This window comes from Heptranchias perlo, chromosome 5, assembly GCF_035084215.1.
Source record: "Heptranchias perlo isolate sHepPer1 chromosome 5, sHepPer1.hap1, whole genome shotgun sequence".
NCBI lineage: Eukaryota > Metazoa > Chordata > Chondrichthyes > Hexanchiformes > Hexanchidae > Heptranchias > Heptranchias perlo.
The window spans coordinates 90,951,379-90,972,003 of NC_090329.1; the positions used below are offsets into that span (position 1 = coordinate 90,951,379).

The 20,625-nt window shown below is 38.3% G+C and overlaps 1 protein-coding gene across 1 annotated transcript in view; it reads left to right on the top strand.

The window, feature by feature from the left end:
- Positions 1 to 2,593: 2,593 nt before the first annotated feature.
- Positions 2,594 to 20,625, top strand: part of tfap2b (transcription factor AP-2 beta) — a 38,860-nt gene continuing 20,828 nt past the window's right edge. Inside the window, exons 1-3 of the mRNA XM_067984788.1 lie at positions 2,594 to 2,793; positions 3,885 to 4,334; positions 12,804 to 12,864. Coding sequence (XP_067840889.1) covers positions 2,767 to 2,793; positions 3,885 to 4,334; positions 12,804 to 12,864 — 538 coding nt within the window. The 5' untranslated portion in view covers positions 2,594 to 2,766. The remainder of the gene's footprint in view (positions 2,794 to 3,884; positions 4,335 to 12,803; positions 12,865 to 20,625) is intronic.

Below are 20,625 nucleotides of genomic sequence, written 5' to 3' on the forward strand. Positions count from 1 at the left end.
TCAAAAAAATTGTCATTGGTGAGGGAGAAACGGAAAAGGGTAACTGGTTTTATAAAGAGCTTACACTACATAAAAGTTAAGGCAAATAGCACGCGTTTGAAAAGGTTTCATGATGTGTTCCCGGAGTGGTTTGTTGAATTAAGTGACTAGCATAACAATACACAAAGAGCTCAGAAAATGGCTTATGGAAGAGAGTAAACAGGCTGATGAATTGGTGCCAACGTGCTGCTTACGGACCCTTTAGAGCAGCCCCGCGGGTAGCCGCCCTCTATAGAGCCACAAATGTCTCCGCTCTCAAGGCTCTCGTCAGGCTAATTATCAACCGCAAGCTGGCAAAATCCGAAGCATTTGCGACAGAATTTCAATACAAGCCAGTATAAGTCAATTTAACTTTACCGCTGTTTGTTTTTCATTCGTTTATTAGAAAACGCTGTCAATTTCTGATCAAATCTGTGCAGCATCATTGAAGTGCAATTAACCGTAATTTTTAAACAGCGGTGTACATAGAACTGCTTTACGCTACTGTTTTTTTAACCAAATAGACTTGTGTATTTTTCTTAAGACAAAACTTTTTAATTATCAAGGGTATGTATTAGACCATATTTCATGATTTGTTTAATGCCACACTGTTAAAATGTCAAAACTGTTTAATGATTCATATATACTTTGATAGACAAATACATTTAAATAGCTTACCCTTGAGTTTAAATTAACGCATACGCGTGAGCCTGTGTTCCGTATATTTATAAGCACAATATACTTTTATCTTCAGCCAATAACTTAATTTATCCAAATTGTAACTTATCTTTAGATATCATTTGCGCTGGTCATGTTGTTATTAAATTACTGCGCTTGATTCAGTTGTAATGTAGAATCCACCTTGGGCTCTCATTACCCAAAACTTGAATGAAAAACCCCGAGTTTAAAACACGAATAAAAATATTCATTTATCCGAACTGTCTCACACCCGCGGTTAGTGAGTGAATACAATGGATTTGGGTACACACGGTGGGGGGAGCCTGTTCATTGAGAACATTTTCCAACCATTTTGTATTCCTGTCAATGGAACATTTTGAACTTTTTAAGGTGGTCATGAAAATATGGTGGGATTCCAGGAACAAATCGAGGAGGTTGATGTGAGGAGAAGGAATTGAATTTTTAAACAGAAGGGCCGGACAAGCCAGTCGAACGGGTTGGACAATAACCCGGAACAAGTATCACGCATCCTCCAAAACACCCAAAACTAGCCCCCTCTGGCTTGCACCAGCTCTGTAAACTTCAAGGGTCTTTACAGAAACCCTTGTAAATGTTTTACAGCTGGCGGCAGGAAAGGGGGACTTTATAAAAAAAAGAAGTGAGATAACGTTGGGGACCGAGAGGACTGGATTTGCAACGCCTTCGAGCACGGGCTGTGATAACAAAGAAAGCTTTTGGTGGTTGATTCTTCCAAATGCAATTTGTAAAATGTCTGACGACTCCCACTCATACATTTGTGATGATTCTGTCGGGTTCCATGTACTTTACTTTATACTGAAACGCGCGCGAATTTCTAATATTTTGCTCTTATTAAAAGGAGGATGGCGGCAGACACTACTATTTATAATCTATCAAAATACGAAATTGTTTTTGTTTAATCCAATTGCTTTTCTCTTTTTTTTCTGGCAATACCACGTGACAGATACTGTGTAAAATTAAAGATGCAAGAAGTAGTTCATTTTCAACGGATCTCTGATAAGATCAACTTCATGTTGCCAGAGGGACAAGGTGGATTCGATCTTATCAGGGATACAATTCTATGACACTGTGCATTAGTTTTAACACAGTTAGGAGGTTAACTGAGTTGACTTTAAATTGTGACTACTCTTTCATGAGAATAACAATATTAACCAGGCTGTGCGCTTGCGTGTTCCTTGAAATTCACTTTATAATATTTGGAGCTAAAAGTTTTTAGAAGTGAAGAAACACCGTACTATTGCTCCGAAAGCGTTGCCCTATCAAATAAGTGCAGCTTTGTGCGCCTTTTGAAGCTGCTAACGAAATTCGGTTCCAAAAAAAGTTAAGTAAACAAGGGTATTGTAAAATTCCGCTGTTGGTTGTTAGCTCTATATGGAAGCGTAGAAAACATAAGCAAAAACAAAGGCAAGACTAAACTTTGTAGCGTGTATGGCTATAGAAAGCGTCTACGTGTAACCGTTCTGGAAGGTTGGGCTATGTTAAAGAGGACGCTGGGCACCTAGACTTTTAAACGGAACAAAGGCAAGCCAAGGTTGCTGTTCCTTTAAGACAGCCCATTTGCTGATCTGACTGGACTGTTTGACTACGATCTTTTGGTTGTCTGGCTATTTTTCTACAAAACTTTTTTTGTCCAAAAGTCTGGCCACAGTGCTGCCAACCCCCTTGTCTGATTACATCTAGTAATTCTCGTCTGAATGAACGTCATTTACAATAGTAAGGGAGCGCTCGCTGGCTGCTTCACGCTCGATTTGCCACCATTCTTCCTTTAAGTATTCGTGTAATATTAATAGTCATGAATATCAATTATTATGAGGCGGTGTAGAGTGGCAGAGAGGGATGTGAACAGTCAGCACCTTGCCTTGGAGAGGGGAGCACTGGTTGTGAAGCTGGAGATAAAAAATATACAGCATTTGTCCTCTTTTTGACCAATTTTGATGGATATAGTGTTGGAGATACTTCAGGCTATCGAGCGTCTCTCCCTGCAGTCTCTCTCCCCTTCTGGTTGATGGTCTGTGATCAGATTTACTACAGATGTTAGTCCACACTTACACAGCCATGGTGAGTTGGATCAGTGCTCGACACAATCCCATTTCGCCCCAAACGCCGGTGGCTTTGTAATTTAGTCCATAATTGCAGGCTCTTTCTCGCTTGTTTGTATTGTTATCTAATCGGGTTTAGATGGACGCGTCACTGGGCTAAAACTTTCAACTGCGCTCCATAGCTTTTGGCGATTTGAGTTTCAATTTTAGTTAAAGATGTTATTTAGTTTACTTGACATTCCGCTCCCAACTCTGACTGTTTTTGTTATAAACGAGGCGACTTTCCGGATACAGTTGTATTGTCCAACTTCATCAGTTTTTCTTTATTTAGCATTTTCGTTGCCACCTTGTCTTATATTTCTTTTCTTTTTAACAATCGGCGTGTGCAAACGTCTGCTCGTTTCTTTATTTTGCTTCCTGTCTGAACTTATATATGTGTGTGTGTATGGGGGGGAGGGGGGCTCATATTTCACATTATTTCATATTATTTGAAATATAAAAAGTAAAGGTGTATGTTAAAGCTTCTTCTCCTCCTCCTTCCCATTAAACCGTGTATGGGTTAGCCACACATTTGTTTATGCGACGCCTGACATTTTCATATTTATTTTGAAACATTTGTTTGGAATTAATATTTACTATGATTCGAGTTCATAACTTACCAGATCAGACTCACTGTTCTTATGTTAAATGTACAGCCCCTGTTAAACATATTTTAAAGGGTACCTAAGACTGGAGACCTAAAATGAAGCGACATTTTAAGATTCTGCTGACGCTTGTTCCAAGCTTATTTTGTCCCTCAATATTACAGTTTACGTTTATTATTCTGTTACTATTTTTTAACATTTTAATGCGTTTTACTTGCGCCTTACTTATACTACCTTTACTCTCCAACGTTTTCCTGTTTTGATCACATTACTTTGTATCATTCTGCTGCCTTTGTTAAATAATTAGACAATAATTTAACAGCGTTTTTTTGAAACACCGTTTATTGTTCCCTTTCATCTTCGTTTTACACGTTATATGCTCTTTATATTCGTGAATATAGAATGCATCATAAATACATCTAATTAAATAATATTTCAACTAAGTCCTGTTATTTCTTCATTACAGGACCGGCACGATGGAGTTAACAGCCACAGTTCGAGGCTGTCCCAACTCGGGTCGGTCTCCCAGGGACACTACTCAACGGCTCCTCCGCTCTCTCACACCCCGACATCGGACTTCCAGCCACCTTATTTCCCTCCTCCTTACCAACCTCTCCCTTACCACCAGAGCCAGGATCCTTATACACATGTCAACGACCCCTACTCCCTGAATGCCCTGCACCAACCCCAGCAGCATCCCTGGCAGCAAAGGCAGCGGCAAGACGTGGGTGCCGAGCCCAGCCTTCTACACCAGCCCCGGGTTCTGCCCCAGATCACAGGGCTCGACCCTCGCCGGGATTACCCCGGCGTGCGGCGGCCAGACGTGCTCGTTCACTCGGCTCATGGACTCGATTCGGGGATGGGAGACAGCCTGTCTCTGCATAGTATCAGCCATCATGGAATGGAAGATATCCAGGTGAGTCTACAATATTGAAATTGCATTCTAGTTTTTAATGTCGATTCTATTGCAAAGTTGCCCAATGCATTATGAGAGTTGCACGTCAGTTGTGTGGATAGAAAGGTGCGATTTATAGACTAATATTACCATAGCACTTCAAACATTTTACCGTCTTTTACGTGCAACTTCTTTTCCATTGCATATACTGACATAATGAGTCAGAATGCCAAATTATTGACTTATATCTTGAAGAGGTACAACACACTGTTCACTATAACAGTGACTGAAACTATAAACTCTTCTTGATTGAACCTCTACAAGAAAAGATTGATTGGTACTACTTTAGGTCGTCAAATTATTGTAAGGGCCAATATCATTGATATATTCCAGAGTAAGTCTCACTCGATTAGGAGAGCTGCCCCTAGAACCCAGTGTGAGGTGCAAATTATTAACGCTCTCTTTACAGTCTACACTGCAGTTCATACATATAGTTCCCTCTACCATTAGTACAGAACAGGTTTCTGTTAAATAAATACTGTCGGCCACAAAATTGTCTTCGCTTATCAGAACTAGCCCCCAGAGAGGAAATCATATTGGAATATGAATGATGGTGTTCCATAACACCATTTTCTGATGTGCATTTAACTGCAATAAAACGATTTAGTGCATCTAATCCATTTGTATTGTTATCTCGATTTATTTTGTTGAATCAATTTCGTAGTAAATAAATGTAATAATAAAATAGTAATTGTACAGTTAGATGAGATCAGATCAAATGCAGAATTAGAGCCTGTGTGAAATTAGAAGATTGCAAAGTTCCTACAAACGTATAATGGGAAGTGGGTGTGGAAAAGAGGGGGCGTTCACTGATCACACAAGGTATGAACTACTGGACTTCCTCTAGTTTAGTAGCAATTCGGGATAGCATTCAGGAAACAGTACTGTCTAGTTGATCGTTGTAACAATAAATTATCTTATACCACTTTTGACTAAACAGATATTAATTCATTTGCAATACTCTATGTGTGTGCATATGTGGAATTTGGGAATTATGGAGAGTATATAAGATAACAGTCTGAAAATTGTTACTTTAATGACCTTGAAATTATTATCTAACCCGTGAAAAGCTATGTATTGAGTACTGAGTCCTGTTAATGTGTCGTACTTGCTCAATGGTTGTCTTCTTGTATGAAAAGTTACTAAGATTTTGGAGATTGGTACAAGCATTATTGACCTACCTGAGTTGGGAAATAACATTCTAAACAATTGAAACTTGAATTATTCCCCATTCATTAAAAAAACCTCTTAAAATGAATCATAGTTTGTTTGAAAAACATGTAGTTGCCCATAAACAAAGATGGCCGCTGTGGTCTGCAATTCCGCTTTCTTTATAACGAATATATTTGGAGCGCCTTGGAACATTTAGACAAGATTAAAACTAAAAGGATACTGTGCACTTTTAATTCTCAATTCACAATTGGTTATTATGTATGTATATCTTTTTAAAAAAAATCAACCATTGCGTGTTCATATTTGTTGACTAAAACCATAGTTTACTGCAGAACAATACAATATAATGTAATCGCGGCAACACTTTACAAATCTTTGAATTAGCTTGAATGTTTGATTTTGGATCAGTCTGGTGTTCAGGCACAACGTGCGTGCGTTTCGTTTGTAACTTTAGTGCCCCGACCTTTTTATTAAATCCTCCAGACATTAATTTTGGGGGCATTCAGTTTTGTGACAATTTACCGGAAAAACACATTCTTCCCCTTCACGGAAGATAAATTTATTTCACTTAACTAAAACGTAAATAACGACACTATGACAACATTACTTTACAAAGTGCTTAAAGCTGCAAATTGTGACTGTCTTGGCCGCTACCCTATTCTCGGTGACCAGTACAAGTTAGAAATATATCGCGTTTGTTTCTATTGTTACTGAGTCATTTTTAGTAAGATGAAGTGGCAAGAAGAATGGAGTATGCTAAATGCCAGGTTGATTTATGCAAAAAGAATATGATCACTTCCAAATGTTCACAGGGGACAAATTTCAGGTCGTTTTGGACATCTGTCCTTCTATAGCTCATTCACTTGGTAGCTGCTACTGTCTGAACGAATGAGGCGGTGATGTAGATTTATTGATAGCTTCGAACCACGGTCTATGAAGATCACTTATTGTATTGCTGTCTTCTCCGTAACATTATTGTTTACGCGTGTTCGAGTAAGCGTTTCAGCAGGGGACTACATAAGTACGAGGAGGCTTGTAGCTGTATGTTTTAACTACAGAACGATTACCATTTAACCATGCATTTATTCATTAACTGCATTATTATGATAGGCGCACGTAATTTGTCATAACTATATTTTTTGCAAATCTAAAATTATGCATGCAGGATGGGACTATATTAACGTCTCAGTACGCTTTCTATAGTTATAATATTGTTTTGCGATTTCACTTCAGGACTAATAGCGTCAGCCATAAATTTAATCAGGGACAATGCCACAATGATACATGTACACATATCTGTCATCAACATTTTAATGTGATTCTTTTTGAATCTAAGGTGATATTCTGTTGTATAAGCACTGAACTTCACAGCATCAGTAATATAATTTACCGTGGTGCCAAAGTCGATCCATCTCCTAAGCATTCATTTGCAGTAAAATTGCATTCATTATTACAGAAATGGCCCGTGCGGGTGCAGCCGGCGTGAATAGAATGGCAGTTCACCTTCGATATGTTCAGTTGAATTAAACACTTGTTCTATAGGACAGAATGGATCCGAAGTGGATATGTAACAGGCAATTACCATAACAGTTCATCCGCTATAAGGAACTGTAACTCTAATAACTTCCGTGCCACCTTGAAACGTTAACTCCAAGTAGGGGAGTATAAATTGGGCAACCAGTTCTCAAAATCTAACAGATTAAGATTCAGCAACATGTTTAATATAAATGAGAATTGCTAGACACCTTTTTATCTGCGAAACTTTAGACGTTCTGCCTAATTCAGTGCCACTGCCTTTTAAAATAGTCACTAAGAGGGCCGGCCGCTTTCATTGAATTAGAAAAGTCTCAATTATACTGACGGTGAGGTTTCTGAACCAGGGTTCATTTATCGGATACAATATTGCAAAATTAAATAGCACGGATAGACTCTATAGAAAACATGGCGTGTTTGGTGTTGCGTTCGATATTTGCGATCACTAAGATCGCTTCAAATGAAAGGGAGAGTATTTTTGGTAATTATGGAAGCCAATTGTTCGAGTATGTTAGGAATTGCGGAGTTGAAAAATATCAACACACAGTCCCCGCCAATATCAAAATACTGTAGTGCAGCTGATACCGCCAGGAATGCCCGTTGTATTGTTCAAGCGCAGGCTTCGCGGTCTTCTTTGTGCATGCATCTGCTTATAAAAATGAGAAATCTGAAGTCTAGAATGTTAATGAATATTTACGCAATTCACGCCACCTTCATCACACTTTTCCTTTGAACTCTCTGCTACTTTTCTTGCTCTTTTGACAAATTAAAGTCAAGGCATCTGGTGCAAAATGAGATTTCTTGAATTATGTTTATTTTGGCACAAATGCTTAATTGCACCTCTAATCTATCCATTCACTTTTCGATTCAGATCCCAGTTTAATATTATTTGACGACACATCGTAAAACAGAGCTGATGTTATTTAAAAATATTATCAATACACAAGCCATATTGAACGTTTAGGAGCATGGCGAGAGAGTAATTATTAACACATTTCAACCAACATAATCGATGGCATTTAAATGATAATGGTATGGATTTTTCGCCTGACATATTGGAAATGGGGATGCGTAATATTTAAACGGAACAAGAAGTTTTAAATAATTAGTTTGCGTTTCGTTAATCTAAACTCAGTTTTACATTTAAAAAGTATAGTCGGAAATTGCAACTGGGAAATCCCATATGACTGACTATTATAACCAATCTTATCCTTTTGAAAATGAAAACATGCTTTAATGATCGCTTCGGGCCTTTTCCACATGCAGTTAAATCCTTAATACTTTTGTTTTATTTTATGCATTCTAAATCCAGATGAAAACTGTTCACCACTAAACAATTCACCTATACAGGGTAATACATTTTATTCCACGAAAATGCAATGTACTCGACCCTCATCCGTAAATAACGTGAACAACTGGAGTATAAATGACGTTTCTGGTCGTTTTGCTGTGTTGATTACATTGGTTGTTCGCCTGTTTGTTATTGTGGCCTCTTTTAGCAGGCAAAGAGCTCAGAAACGCCAAGAATTTAGGGGAGAGGAAAAAAAAACGTGTACCTCAAACATCTCCAAAGGCCCACAGTAACCATAGGCGGAATGGGCCGAAACGTGTGAGTGGCAGGGTTTATGTGGGTTACTGGAACACTGTCAAAGTTTTCGTTTCTATTATCAAGGCATCATGGAAAAAAGTAAAATGAAATCAAGAAACAAACGCTCAACGACCCTCTGATTTTTGCTTTCTTTAACAAAGTTTTACACGTTCCTTATTTGGTTTCTTACCGGAACCAATGATCCGTTTTCGTGTTTTTATTTGCGGAGGCTCGACGGCATGGAAGACAATAACCTAACGGAATACCACGCTCATCTCTTCCAAACAACACAAATATGTATATTGCTGTAAACACCGATTTTTAAAAGTCCATAGGACAAGGGCGGCGGCATTAGTTCGTAAAGTTAAGATGTGTAGATTAGAGCGATTTACACCAACTACTTTTCACTACCTTTAACTTCAGAGTATTTGGTTAATTGAAAATGAAAACAACACTAAAGTATGTCAGAATTAATCGTAATTCGGTGAATGGATTGTTACCCAGGAGGGAGAAAACCAGGAGTAAAGTGATTGATGTTTACTTGGTCCATTTACGATGATCTCTAAAGACATATTTCGCCTTTAAGATTAAGTCCGTTCTAATTTAACAAACTGTCTTTTCTGATAATCATCCTTTTCCTCTCAATATCAAATTTCTATTGGAACAGATTAGATGCTTTTATCAATGATCAAGAGAATCAAACAGTTTTTTTTAAAACACAGGAAGAGTATAAGTATTATTTCGATTTTAAAATGACAAGAAGGATAACATCCACTTAAGATAAGCACCATGATAGCTCTTAAAGGGTCAACGTCAGTTTTTAATAAGAGCAGAGGGAAATGAACTTTAACAAAATAAGAAGTTTTTGCTGGAGGCTGACAAATGTTGTCGGTATTTTGAATTTGCTTTCGTTAAACTTTGTAAACCAACGACATACAATTATCCCTTTATGATCTCAGGCAGTTCAGTGAATAACCTCCTTACCAGACTCTATTTATTTACCAGGGATATTGACACAACAAAAAGTGAGGATTAAATAATAGTGAGTTTCTGAGCGATTTATCGATATTGTGTTTAATGTATATTTCAAATACCTGCCGGTCCAAAGTAATCAGTAAATATAACATTAATTTTATTCGCGGGCAAAGTGAAACCCAGGCGACACTTATGCAATGTGTGATTGTACCTGCCTGCGTGTAACCTAGGCTGTAAACATTGCCAACTGTTTCATCTGGACAGCTGTTTGTTTCAGTTAAGATGAGTGGATACAATGTGCCACATAATTTTGTTTTAATAAAATGGACACCTACTCTATCGAGTAACCTGCGGATTTGATAAAATACACAAAACGCTTTGCAACACGGCAGACACGTATAAACGACGCCCTAAAATTCCCGAAGTTTTCTGGGGGGGAGGGTGCAGTTTCTAAATCGCTATTGAAATGTGTCAAAATGACAGTATCTGTCGCCCGAAAGCACTGTAGTAAATTCATGAAGATATTTCCTCCCACCCCCCACCATGTGGTTACTGACGACCCTGCATCTAAATCGGACATAAGTGTACCCACATCAGAGTCTGGTTAATTGTAGACATCAGACATTAACACACCGACTGTTAGGAATCGGACGCTTTGGCTTCGAGAATTCAAATCCCGTTCTTTTAATTTGAGAGCGAGTAATTAGAGGCCGCGCCACTGCAGGCACTGCGTGTAAGGGAAAGCAAACAATAAAAATTAAAAATTAGGCGAAATGCAAGGGAGATATGTTCAGTAAACTGTTTGTAAACGTGCACGCGTTTCCTTTCGCAATTTGTTAAAATCCCGCTGTTCGCATCCCTTTAAAGCAAAGAGTCTGGTAATTAAAAGTGTGAGTTGTTTTTCCCTCATTTCCGCATGCATTTCTAATTAAATCTTTATGATTCTCTCTGTGACTATTAACTGCCAACATGCTGCGTGAATATCCTCTACAAAAACCCAGCAGGCGGTGATAATTAGATAGAAAATCAAAGTAGACCTTTCTCATTAGCTACACAAACTTCTTAACATTCTGTTGAAGCGATTTGCTCTGTAGCTCATCTCAAACTATGTTTCCTAAATTATTGGCCAAATAGAAAGAAACACGCACATCTTAAATTATATAAGATTATTTATTGGACACATGTACGGCGTTGCACGTTTCAACAGGCTAAATGTTAATATAAAAAACGGAACTATCTACATCATAAAAAGCTTTACACCGAACACTGGGCCTTCATGCACCAGAGAATGCGAAATTCTGTTGCAAGGACCGAATTCCGGTGAATTGTAGTGACTCAAACTACTTTGTATTCACTATCATGACACCTTTTTCACCTTGTACGCTATCGCCCCATTGCCTAATATCTACGAAAGACAACAGCAGGTGTCTAGGAGGCACGTGGACATTGCCACACTCTCCGAAAAGTTGTTTCCCTCAAGTATTTTTGCAACAATTAATCGCGTGCGCGGCTATTTATGCATATACAGGAGAATAATTAGTTTCTATATGCGCCAATGTAAACATTGGTTATTAATGCAGATTGGTTATTATTGCAGATTGGATACTAGAAATCCTAGACCAACCATAACTAGTAGGCAAACATTAAATTCATAGGGTAAAAAATGATGTTAGTGTAGGGCTTAGGAATAAAGACAAACTTCTGTAAAAATGAAACGCCAGCCAGGAAAGTTGAAGGACTAGTAAAAGGGCAATGTGGCATTTTCTTAAAATATTTCAGATTGTTAAGGAGGAACCAATTCTCTTTTTGGAGTTCTTACATTCTAATGTTGCGTAATTTTCCTTTTGCATTATCCTTTCAGCTTTCGAAGGATTATTACAGACGTTTGAGTTAAAATTATGAATACATTATATATTTCTTGTTTTACGTTTATATAGACAATAGCTGTACACGAAGACGTATTCCCCAACAACAAACCTGTTGTACTTGCCAATATTTCAATAAGCGTATAGTCGTGGATACACCAATTACATGAGACATCTGTGATTATTTGAAGAATATACAAGAGTTAAATACTCGGAGGGTTACAAATCACTACTTTAGTATTACTTATTTTGTTTAACTAATGTAGATGTAAATAACCAAATCAGAAAAAAGCTAATAATTTAAAAAATAATCGTGCCTTTCGCATGGTATGAACCGTTTGACGCTAACGGTCAGATTATCACACGCATCTGAACACAAGAACACATAATAAGCTTTAGCAGTTGCACGATCACTGTTTAATTAATGATGTGACAAGATGCTGCTCTGCTTTGTTCCAAATGGGTCATTATAGTGTAAAGAAATCTCTAAACTCTAGTTTCTAGATGCGTGCATTTCTCCAGAACTAATTCAAGAAAAGGGTGCGCGCTCCTTTCCCGATATACTTAGGGATCATTGTCTGACAAGTGCTGCAATAATCCATTTTTTTACACAACTAGAATGAAAGATCAGTCTTTGTTGACAAAAGTCTGAAATATCACATGAAGTTCTTTACAATACTAAAATAACAGTTTAATTGTTTGGCACTTTATGCATACATTAATTTGTGTCATTCCCATTCAAAAGCTGTTTATTTATGCATACTATACCACGCACAATTCTATCTAAGTGGTCATGGCATACATATTTATCATGCACTATTACAGTGGGAATGCATTATGTACACATACGTACATATGCACTTATGTGTACATGATGCATACCTACTGAATAGTGCATGATACATAGGTATGTCATTGCATACATGTTACATAGTTACATATGAACGGATATAGTGTATTACTAGGGCAAAATATATTTAATTCGCTTACACAGTTGTACATTATAATCAAATATATATTTCTGTTTACGAGTTTGTTATTTGTGTTCAACGTGATAATAAAAAACGTCGCTTGGGTCCCAGATGTTGGGCGGCTTATTTTCTGATAATATGTAATTCTGGCGAATTTGATTTCCTCTGGTAATTTTTCTTAGAATAATAAACCCTCAACCAGGTAATATAAATGGAAATAACAGATAGTCGAGTTCAGTTGAACTTGATTTATATACATGACTGTTTAATATCAAGTCAATTTAAATAGTGATATGATCCTAACTGTTTTCTTTTATATTAACAGGCTTTGGATGACACGGGTACCACTGGCATGAGCTTATTGGACCAATCTGTCATTAAAAAGGGTATGGAATGTGAAAATGAATTGAAATGGTTAAATTGCTCGGTCACATTATGTATTCCACTAACCATGTAGTACGAACCTACTTAAATAGAAACATAGTATGTGTAAATTTTATATCAGAAATGTTTACTAAATCGATTGGTCTCAAAAATCCACACCGCAGTATCAATTCCTGAGGTTGTTTAGGCGCGCACTCAAATCTCTATGTGTTAATTTATATATGATCTCACGCCATGGCCTGTAATCAAAATACTGAAGTTATCTCTTCAATATATATGATTCCTGTACAATGGCACTTTGCTGAATTTGAGAAACGGACGGTAGGGTGACACATACAGGAACGGTAGACTATTGATTTAGGGTAATGCAGCACAAGACATGGATATGTGTGTATGTGTATACTGTGTACAGTATGGAATAGAACACAGCAGACTATGAGGTTATGTTTAAAGGGTTTCAGAATTCACCAGATCTATGCATGCAAATCTCCCGTAAATCATTCATATTATCTAATATTAAAAGTTCTTTCATCCACTATGTTATTTAATATATGTATACAAAAACATTTAGGAGCGTATAGACGTAATAATACAATCCGGTGGTAAGGGTGTATGCAGTTAGCTCATTTAAAAGTGCAATGACTTCAACCTTTGTTGTGAGTATTTCCAAAAAAAACATTTGAAATCACGAAGCAACCTCAGTTTACAAAGGTATATTTATATATGGATGGGGAGATTGATGGATGGATGGACGGGTGGATGGAAGGATGGGATAGTAGATGAGATGAATAGGCAGATAGACAGACAGATGGGCATTTATCAGATGAATAAAATTATAATGTTAGTTTCCGTCAGCATTTATCAATTACAGATTTTTGTCTAAACCAAATAAAATCATGCTGATAATGCAGACGGCTATAGCTTTAACCTTTTCAGACCAATTCAAAAATACATGCAGCTTTCGAATTAAAATCTAACGCAACATAAACCTTACCTAAAGATTGGGCTGTTTAACCAAGTATGCCAATTTTACTTATAAGAGAAATATTAGCTATGCATTTAATTAAACTCGATGTTGCTTCTGTAGGGAATATGATCACCTTCGTCCTGTTGAGAGAACTTCAGTTGGTCGTGTTTTTTTCCTTAACATGACATTCCTTGAGATGACTTTGCTGATATAACTTCACGCGGTGTTGTAACCAATTGAATGGCCTTTGGCTCGAAAGCATCGGCCTGCGTTGGTTCCTTGATGTAACGTTTGGTTGCATTTGTTGATTGTGCTATATTATGATGGCTTTATTTTTGGGGTATTTGGATGATAGCTATCTGCTTTGTTATATTCCGCTGTCAGAGTTCTGTTCAGGAGTTGTTTGTTGTGCCTGGTTGATGGTGTTATGATCTCAGTATTATGTTTTATTGTGCTGTTGCCTGTGTGTGAGGTTACCGGTGCGTGATTTTCTTGGTTGTATTCATGCCGGAGCTTGCGTTGTGTTCCAATTTGTACCTAATGCTTGTGTTTCAGTCCCTTGTGTTATGGCTCGCTGGTCTTCTGCACAAAGTTACCGGCAGAGTGTTGTTTGCATTCGGTCGCGCGGCCTGTTCTGTCGGTGTCTGTGTGTGGTAACCTGTGCTGATGTGTTGTGATTGTTTTGGCATTCCCTGCACCTTGCTACCTCAATGCAAGCTCCGTGAACCGTGCATAGCCCAGATTTCCATTTTCTCCACGTCTGACCGATCAGCCTGCTCTAATCTCCGTCAGCAGGTTTTTTAAAATATAAAAAAAATAGACACGAGGGACAGAAACTGCATGTTCTCAGCTGTCACGTCACTAGGTGAATATAATGAGACAGCATATCCGTTCCGGCTCTATGGACTCTTTTCAAAGCGATGTGATGGTTACAGTGGCCTGCCTGGCTTGAATTTGAAGCGATTGTATGCATTTTCGAAGGCAATGTTCACAGACACGTACTCACTGCAACTGTTCAAAAAAGATGCCGAATTAAAAAATGTCGAATGCCCACATATTCTGCAACCTTTATTAGCTCTTCCTCTCACTTTTTTGGGGGGACGAACCTAGCTTATGAATGTAAACGTTTTACAGCCAATTTAATAACAGTGAATAGTTCTCTTAAAAAAGCTGATAATTCAAGGAAATCACTTCGGTCTCTGACTTTAAAACTGTCATGTAAACAGAAAAAGAATGAAAATAAAGCTGCGACAACGAAATACCCGTCCCAATCTTTTCTGAACACTCTCGATTACTATACGTAAGCTCCAAATTGGGTTTTGGAAACATGAATAGATTTATCTAATGTGTCTCTTCCAGACTAAAGTATGACTCTAATTTCTCATCAAAGAAATGACGATTTGTAACTCAATCAAACTGACACAGAAAAGTAACAACACAACAACAGCTACGAATTATTACTGCTATTAAGTTCTTCCAGAGTTATCTTTCCTTTTACTATCAACTTTCTTTAGAAGTGCAGGTCATTACCAGTAAAATAGCATCCTCCCTGACACGTACCGTAACCGTTTGTTAAAATTTTTGTCCTTAGCAAAATTGAGCTATCTTTCACAAAATTAGAAGATCGACAGGCAATGATAGTTTGGAAATAACAAAGTAATTGCAAAACGCAGTAAAGTTCACCGCAGTTAAAAAAAATCTGTGCAAGCGTTACACTTTGAGGGGCACTTTCTGTTTGAATAGTGTTTCATGCAAAAGATTAGTTAAAAAATGGAACGACGGAACCCTATTTTTGTTACCATTTCGAAAAGCGACTATAAATCAGTTTCCTAGCTGGAGGGCACAATAGGTTTCTGTAGTACACTGTTGGAGTGCTATTTCATATGCAACAATTTTAGGTAATTTCAACTCGAGGCGTGGGAAGAAGTTAGTTGGCATTTCTTACACGAGTAAATATATAGATGGAACATTTTTTTTTTGCCGAGAGGTCTTCAAATCATTCCCCATTCGGATTCAATAGCATTTATTCGATTAACACTGGCGACACAAGACCCTTTAAATCAAAAGATGAGTTCACCGGTTCCCGGAAGTAGAGAGCAAGTCTGAACAATTTGCTACAAAGACATGATATTGATTGCATTAGATACTTTCAGTTTTTACATAGGATCAAACCATTAAAGGGTTTTATACACACAGACGGGGCTGGACTCTCCCCCACAAAACAAGCAGGTTATATGTGTAACCATTAAATAACCAAAATAGCATTAAGACATCGTAGAGAAGTAAATATTATTTCCTTATGGTACCTCCATTTAGTCAGTCACACATTCTGCTTGCCAAGTTTTTAAAATGTCATAACAACGACTCTTACATGTAAGTCTTGTTCTCAATCTCTGAAGAATGGTTTATTTCTGATTTGAAAGATCGAGGCAAATCCTGTGCTTAGGTAGGGCTGGTAGGGCTATGTTTGGCTCGTTATTCGTGTATCAACCAGGTCCGATTTTACGTTAGCAAATAAGCTAAAAAAAAATTAATCACTGTGAACATGCTTTCGGAGGAAACTTTCTCGTGGTAGGGGACTCTGGGTGACTGGAGTCCTAGTGTTAAAAAATATAATCCTATAAAGGCGAAAAGTGGGTGCATCAACGTTTAGAGTTGCGCTGATAAACAGAGAGATAAAAACTAAACTGCAACCTTTTAAAACAAAGGTGACTTCACCGGTACCCAGAAGTAGAGAGCAAGTTTGCACGATTTTTCACAAAGACAACGATATTGATTGTATTTGTTACTTTAAGTTTTACATAGGATCAAATCACTAAAGGGGTTTTATACACACAGACAGGGCTGGACTCTCCCCCACAAACTGCAACATAGACTGCTAAAGTTAGGGCTAAAAGTACTAAAGATAATCATGAAGAATATAGAAAATGTAGTGGGGGAGGTGAAATAGGAGATTAGTAGGACTACAAGGGAATATGAGAAAACACAAGCAAAAGGAAATAGTAAGGGGTTTATAGGCATTTTATAAGCATTTGAAAAGTAAAATAACAGTTAAAGGGTGGAAAGGACTGCCCTGGGCAGAGTCTAATTGTGGAGGATGAAGGCACAGCAATGATATTAAAGAAATATTTTGCTTTGATTTTTACAAATGGTGGTGGAAGTGAAAATATTGGTGAACTAGGGAAGGATATGGAGAAAATGATAGATATAAGAGAAGAAAAGGAAATAGTTCTGAAAAAAAATAGCAGAACTCAAGGTTAATAAATCCCTGGGCCCTGATTGTATGTACCCTAGACTGTTAAAATAAATCAGTGAGGAGATAGCAGATGCTTTGGCCACAATTTTTCAATCCTTCTTAAATATGAAAATTGCACCATGGGACTGGACAGTCGACAACCTACTGCCCTTATTCAGAATGGGAGAGAAGGATAAACGGAGTGACTGTATGACAGTTAAGTCTAGCATCAGCTGTGGGCTAACCCAGGGCAGAACTTTTAACTTCGGCTGGGGCTTAAAACGGGCAGTTATACACCCTACACAATTTTCCTTTCCAATATGCCAGGGTGTATAACGGGCAGCCAAAGCTCTACTGTTCATTTTATGCACCCTCACCTGCTGAAGTTGAAAGTTCTGCCCTTAGAATCCATCATTTGAGATAAAATGATTAAGCTTATCATAGAATCATAGAATCACAGAATGGTTGTAGCACAGAGGGAGGCCATTCAGCCCATCAATCAGTGCTGGCTCTTTGTAAGAGCAATCCAGTTAGGCTTGGGTCAATGAATGTCAACTAGCACCAATTTGTTAAAGATAAGTTGTGTTTGAAAAGGAGCGATTGGATAGATAAAGCAAATGCAGCCAATGTACTCTATATGGATTGTTGGAAGGCAATTCATGTCACAGAGGAGGATTGTTGAAAAATTCAGACCTATGGTATAAGAGATATGTAGCAGGATGGGTAAAAAGTGGATGATGGACAGGAAACAAAGAATTAAGATAAGACTGGAGAAGGGCTCAAAGTGGTGTACCACAGAGATCATGGCTTGTCCACTTTTGTTCTCAGTATACAAAGATGATTTAGACTTAGATATAGGGAATATAGGGGGGTAAATTGGTTCATGCCTGTTTTCAGGCACCTGCTGCACATGCTAGAAGAGGTCGGCCAAGGAGACCACCCAAATTTGGTCCTCGGGCCTCATCTTAATATTTCAGGTTAGCTGCCGGAGTCTGTTGCACCTCCAGAGGCAGCTTGTCCATGTTGAAAGTTCAATTTCAAGCTAACTGCCTCGCTGCCAGTGGCCCTCAAGTATGTGCTGGGGGAGGGGAATGTGAAGGAGCCAATCATGGGCTGGCAGCATCCCTTAGGAGCACTCCTGCTCCTTCTTGCTCCACATCAAACTTTTAAAGAAAATTTATTTATCTTTTTGGTGTCTACCACATGCTAGGCCGCATCCATGCCAGCTAAACTTCGCAGAGCAGGCCCAGCACCTGCCCTGCTCAGGCCAGCCCAACTTCCCAGAATGGTCCTAAAATAGGTGTGAGGCTCCTCATTATCATATGCAAGGGACCTGATACCTGCTTTAGGCGGCTACCCTGAACGTCTGAAAAATGGCCTTACCCCATAACTTGGACATTTTTCAGTTGACCCTGTAATTGGCCCTCAATACACCCACTTTATACCCATAAAATGGATGCAATGAGGTCCAATTTCAACCCCACAATCTCAAAACTTGCTGATGATACAAAAGTAGGAGGTTTAGCAAAGGAGAGTAAGGAAAGATAAAGAAAAACTTGCATTTATATAGCACCTTTCACAACCTCAGGACATCGCAAAGCGCCTTACAGCCAATGAAGTACTTTTGAAGTGTAGTCACCATTGTAATGTAGGAAACGTGGCAGCTAATTTGCACACAACAAGGTTCCACAAACAGCAATGAGATAATGACCAGATAATCTGTTTTTAATGATGTTGATTGAAGGGTAAATATTGGCCAGGACATCAGGGAGAACTCCCCTGCTTTTCTTCAAAATAGCACGGTGGCATCTTTTATGTCCTCCTGAGAGGGCAGACAGGACCTCGGTTTAATGTCTCATCCAAAAGACGGCACCTCCAACAGTGCAGTGCTCCCTCTACTATACTGAAATATCACCCTGGATTATGTGCTCAAGTCAAGTCAACCCACAATCTTTTGCCTCAAAGGTGAGAGTGTCACCCACTGAGCTACAGCTGACACCTGTAAAGAGCCCAGGAAGACATAGATAGTTGAGCAGAATGGCAGACAGATGTCAGATGCAATTTAAAGTGAATAAATGTGAGGTAATGCAATCTGGGAGGAAAAACAAGGAATGGGAGTATGTACTCAATGGAAAGAGACAGATGAAGAGACCTAGGCATTCTAATACATAATTCCCTGAAAGTTCCAGTGCAGATAGATAAGCCATAAAATCACCAATATAATGTTGAGTTTTTTATAAATAGAGGCTTAGAATTCAGGGTGAAGAAGTAAGGATGAGTTCATGCAAAACATTGGTTAGGTCATTGTGAGAGTACTCTGTGCAGTTTTGGTTGCTCCATTGTAGAATGGTCATTAATGCTGTAGAAAGTGTACAGCCTAGATTCACCAGGATGATGCCTGGGATGGGAAACTATAGTTATCAGGAGAGACTTGAGATATTTGGGGGGGGGGAAATGAATATTTCTGCGGGGGTTCTCCTGATCGCCTGCCATAACTTTGGCAGAGCAGCGGAAACCCTGTAGGAAGAGTGCAAATGGCTGTTTACACCATTTCTCCATTGTTTAGGCAATATTCCACCAAAATTGCAGTAGACAATCAGGATAACCCCCATGGAAATGACTCACATAGACTATTTTCAATGGATCAGAGAAAGCTAAGAGAAAATTTACTAGGTTTTTTTTACAATTATGAAAAGTTTTGATTGAGGGAATAGCGAAAGAATATTTCCTCTGGTTGTTGAGTCAATGATAATGGGTCACTTAAAATTGTCAGTAAGAGAGTGAGGAGAGATGTTAGGATAAATTCCTTTATACAGATGATTATTGGAGCAGGGATTGTTTTGCCATGGGAAGTGGTCGTGGCAGAGACCATTGCATCTTTTAAGGGAAAATTGGATAAGTATTCAAAGCAGAGGAAGACACAGGGCTATGGGAGAGAGGGTCCAGTGGGATTAGTTTTGGATTACTCTAGCAAAAACCTGCTCAGATTTGATGGGCTAAACGGCTTCCTTCTGTGCTGTAAACTTCTATGGTTCTATATAATAGTGTGAAAACCAGCTAAATGTTTCATTAAAAGTGTCAAACTATAATAATTTGCAGGATTGTTATAGTGAGCTAGTAAAGTCAGATATTTGTCCATGTTTAGCTAGCCACACGTAAAACCTTATTTGAGATCTTAATGTGTACCTATAAAGAAAATGGACAGATGTAAACCTTATCTATAATGTTTTCATTACACGTGTAGACATTTTCCAATCCACTACTAACAAGACAATGAACAGTCGTATGTTTAGTAAACGTACTGATTAAACCGCTTGTAAAAGCTAAGATATCAAGCAAATACAATAAGTGTACACGTGTAAAATACGACTCTCCGCAATCTCAATAGGAAAGCATGAAAAATCCTAGCTGCGAAATAGAACTGTTGTTGGAAACACTTTAAAACTGCAACAATTTTGTAAAACTCAAGTTTGCTTAGCAACGCGAGGATATCAGATCTTTTTGTGTTGGCACCACCCATACCTCCCGTAGGCTAGCGTTCCGTATACACTGCGCATGCGT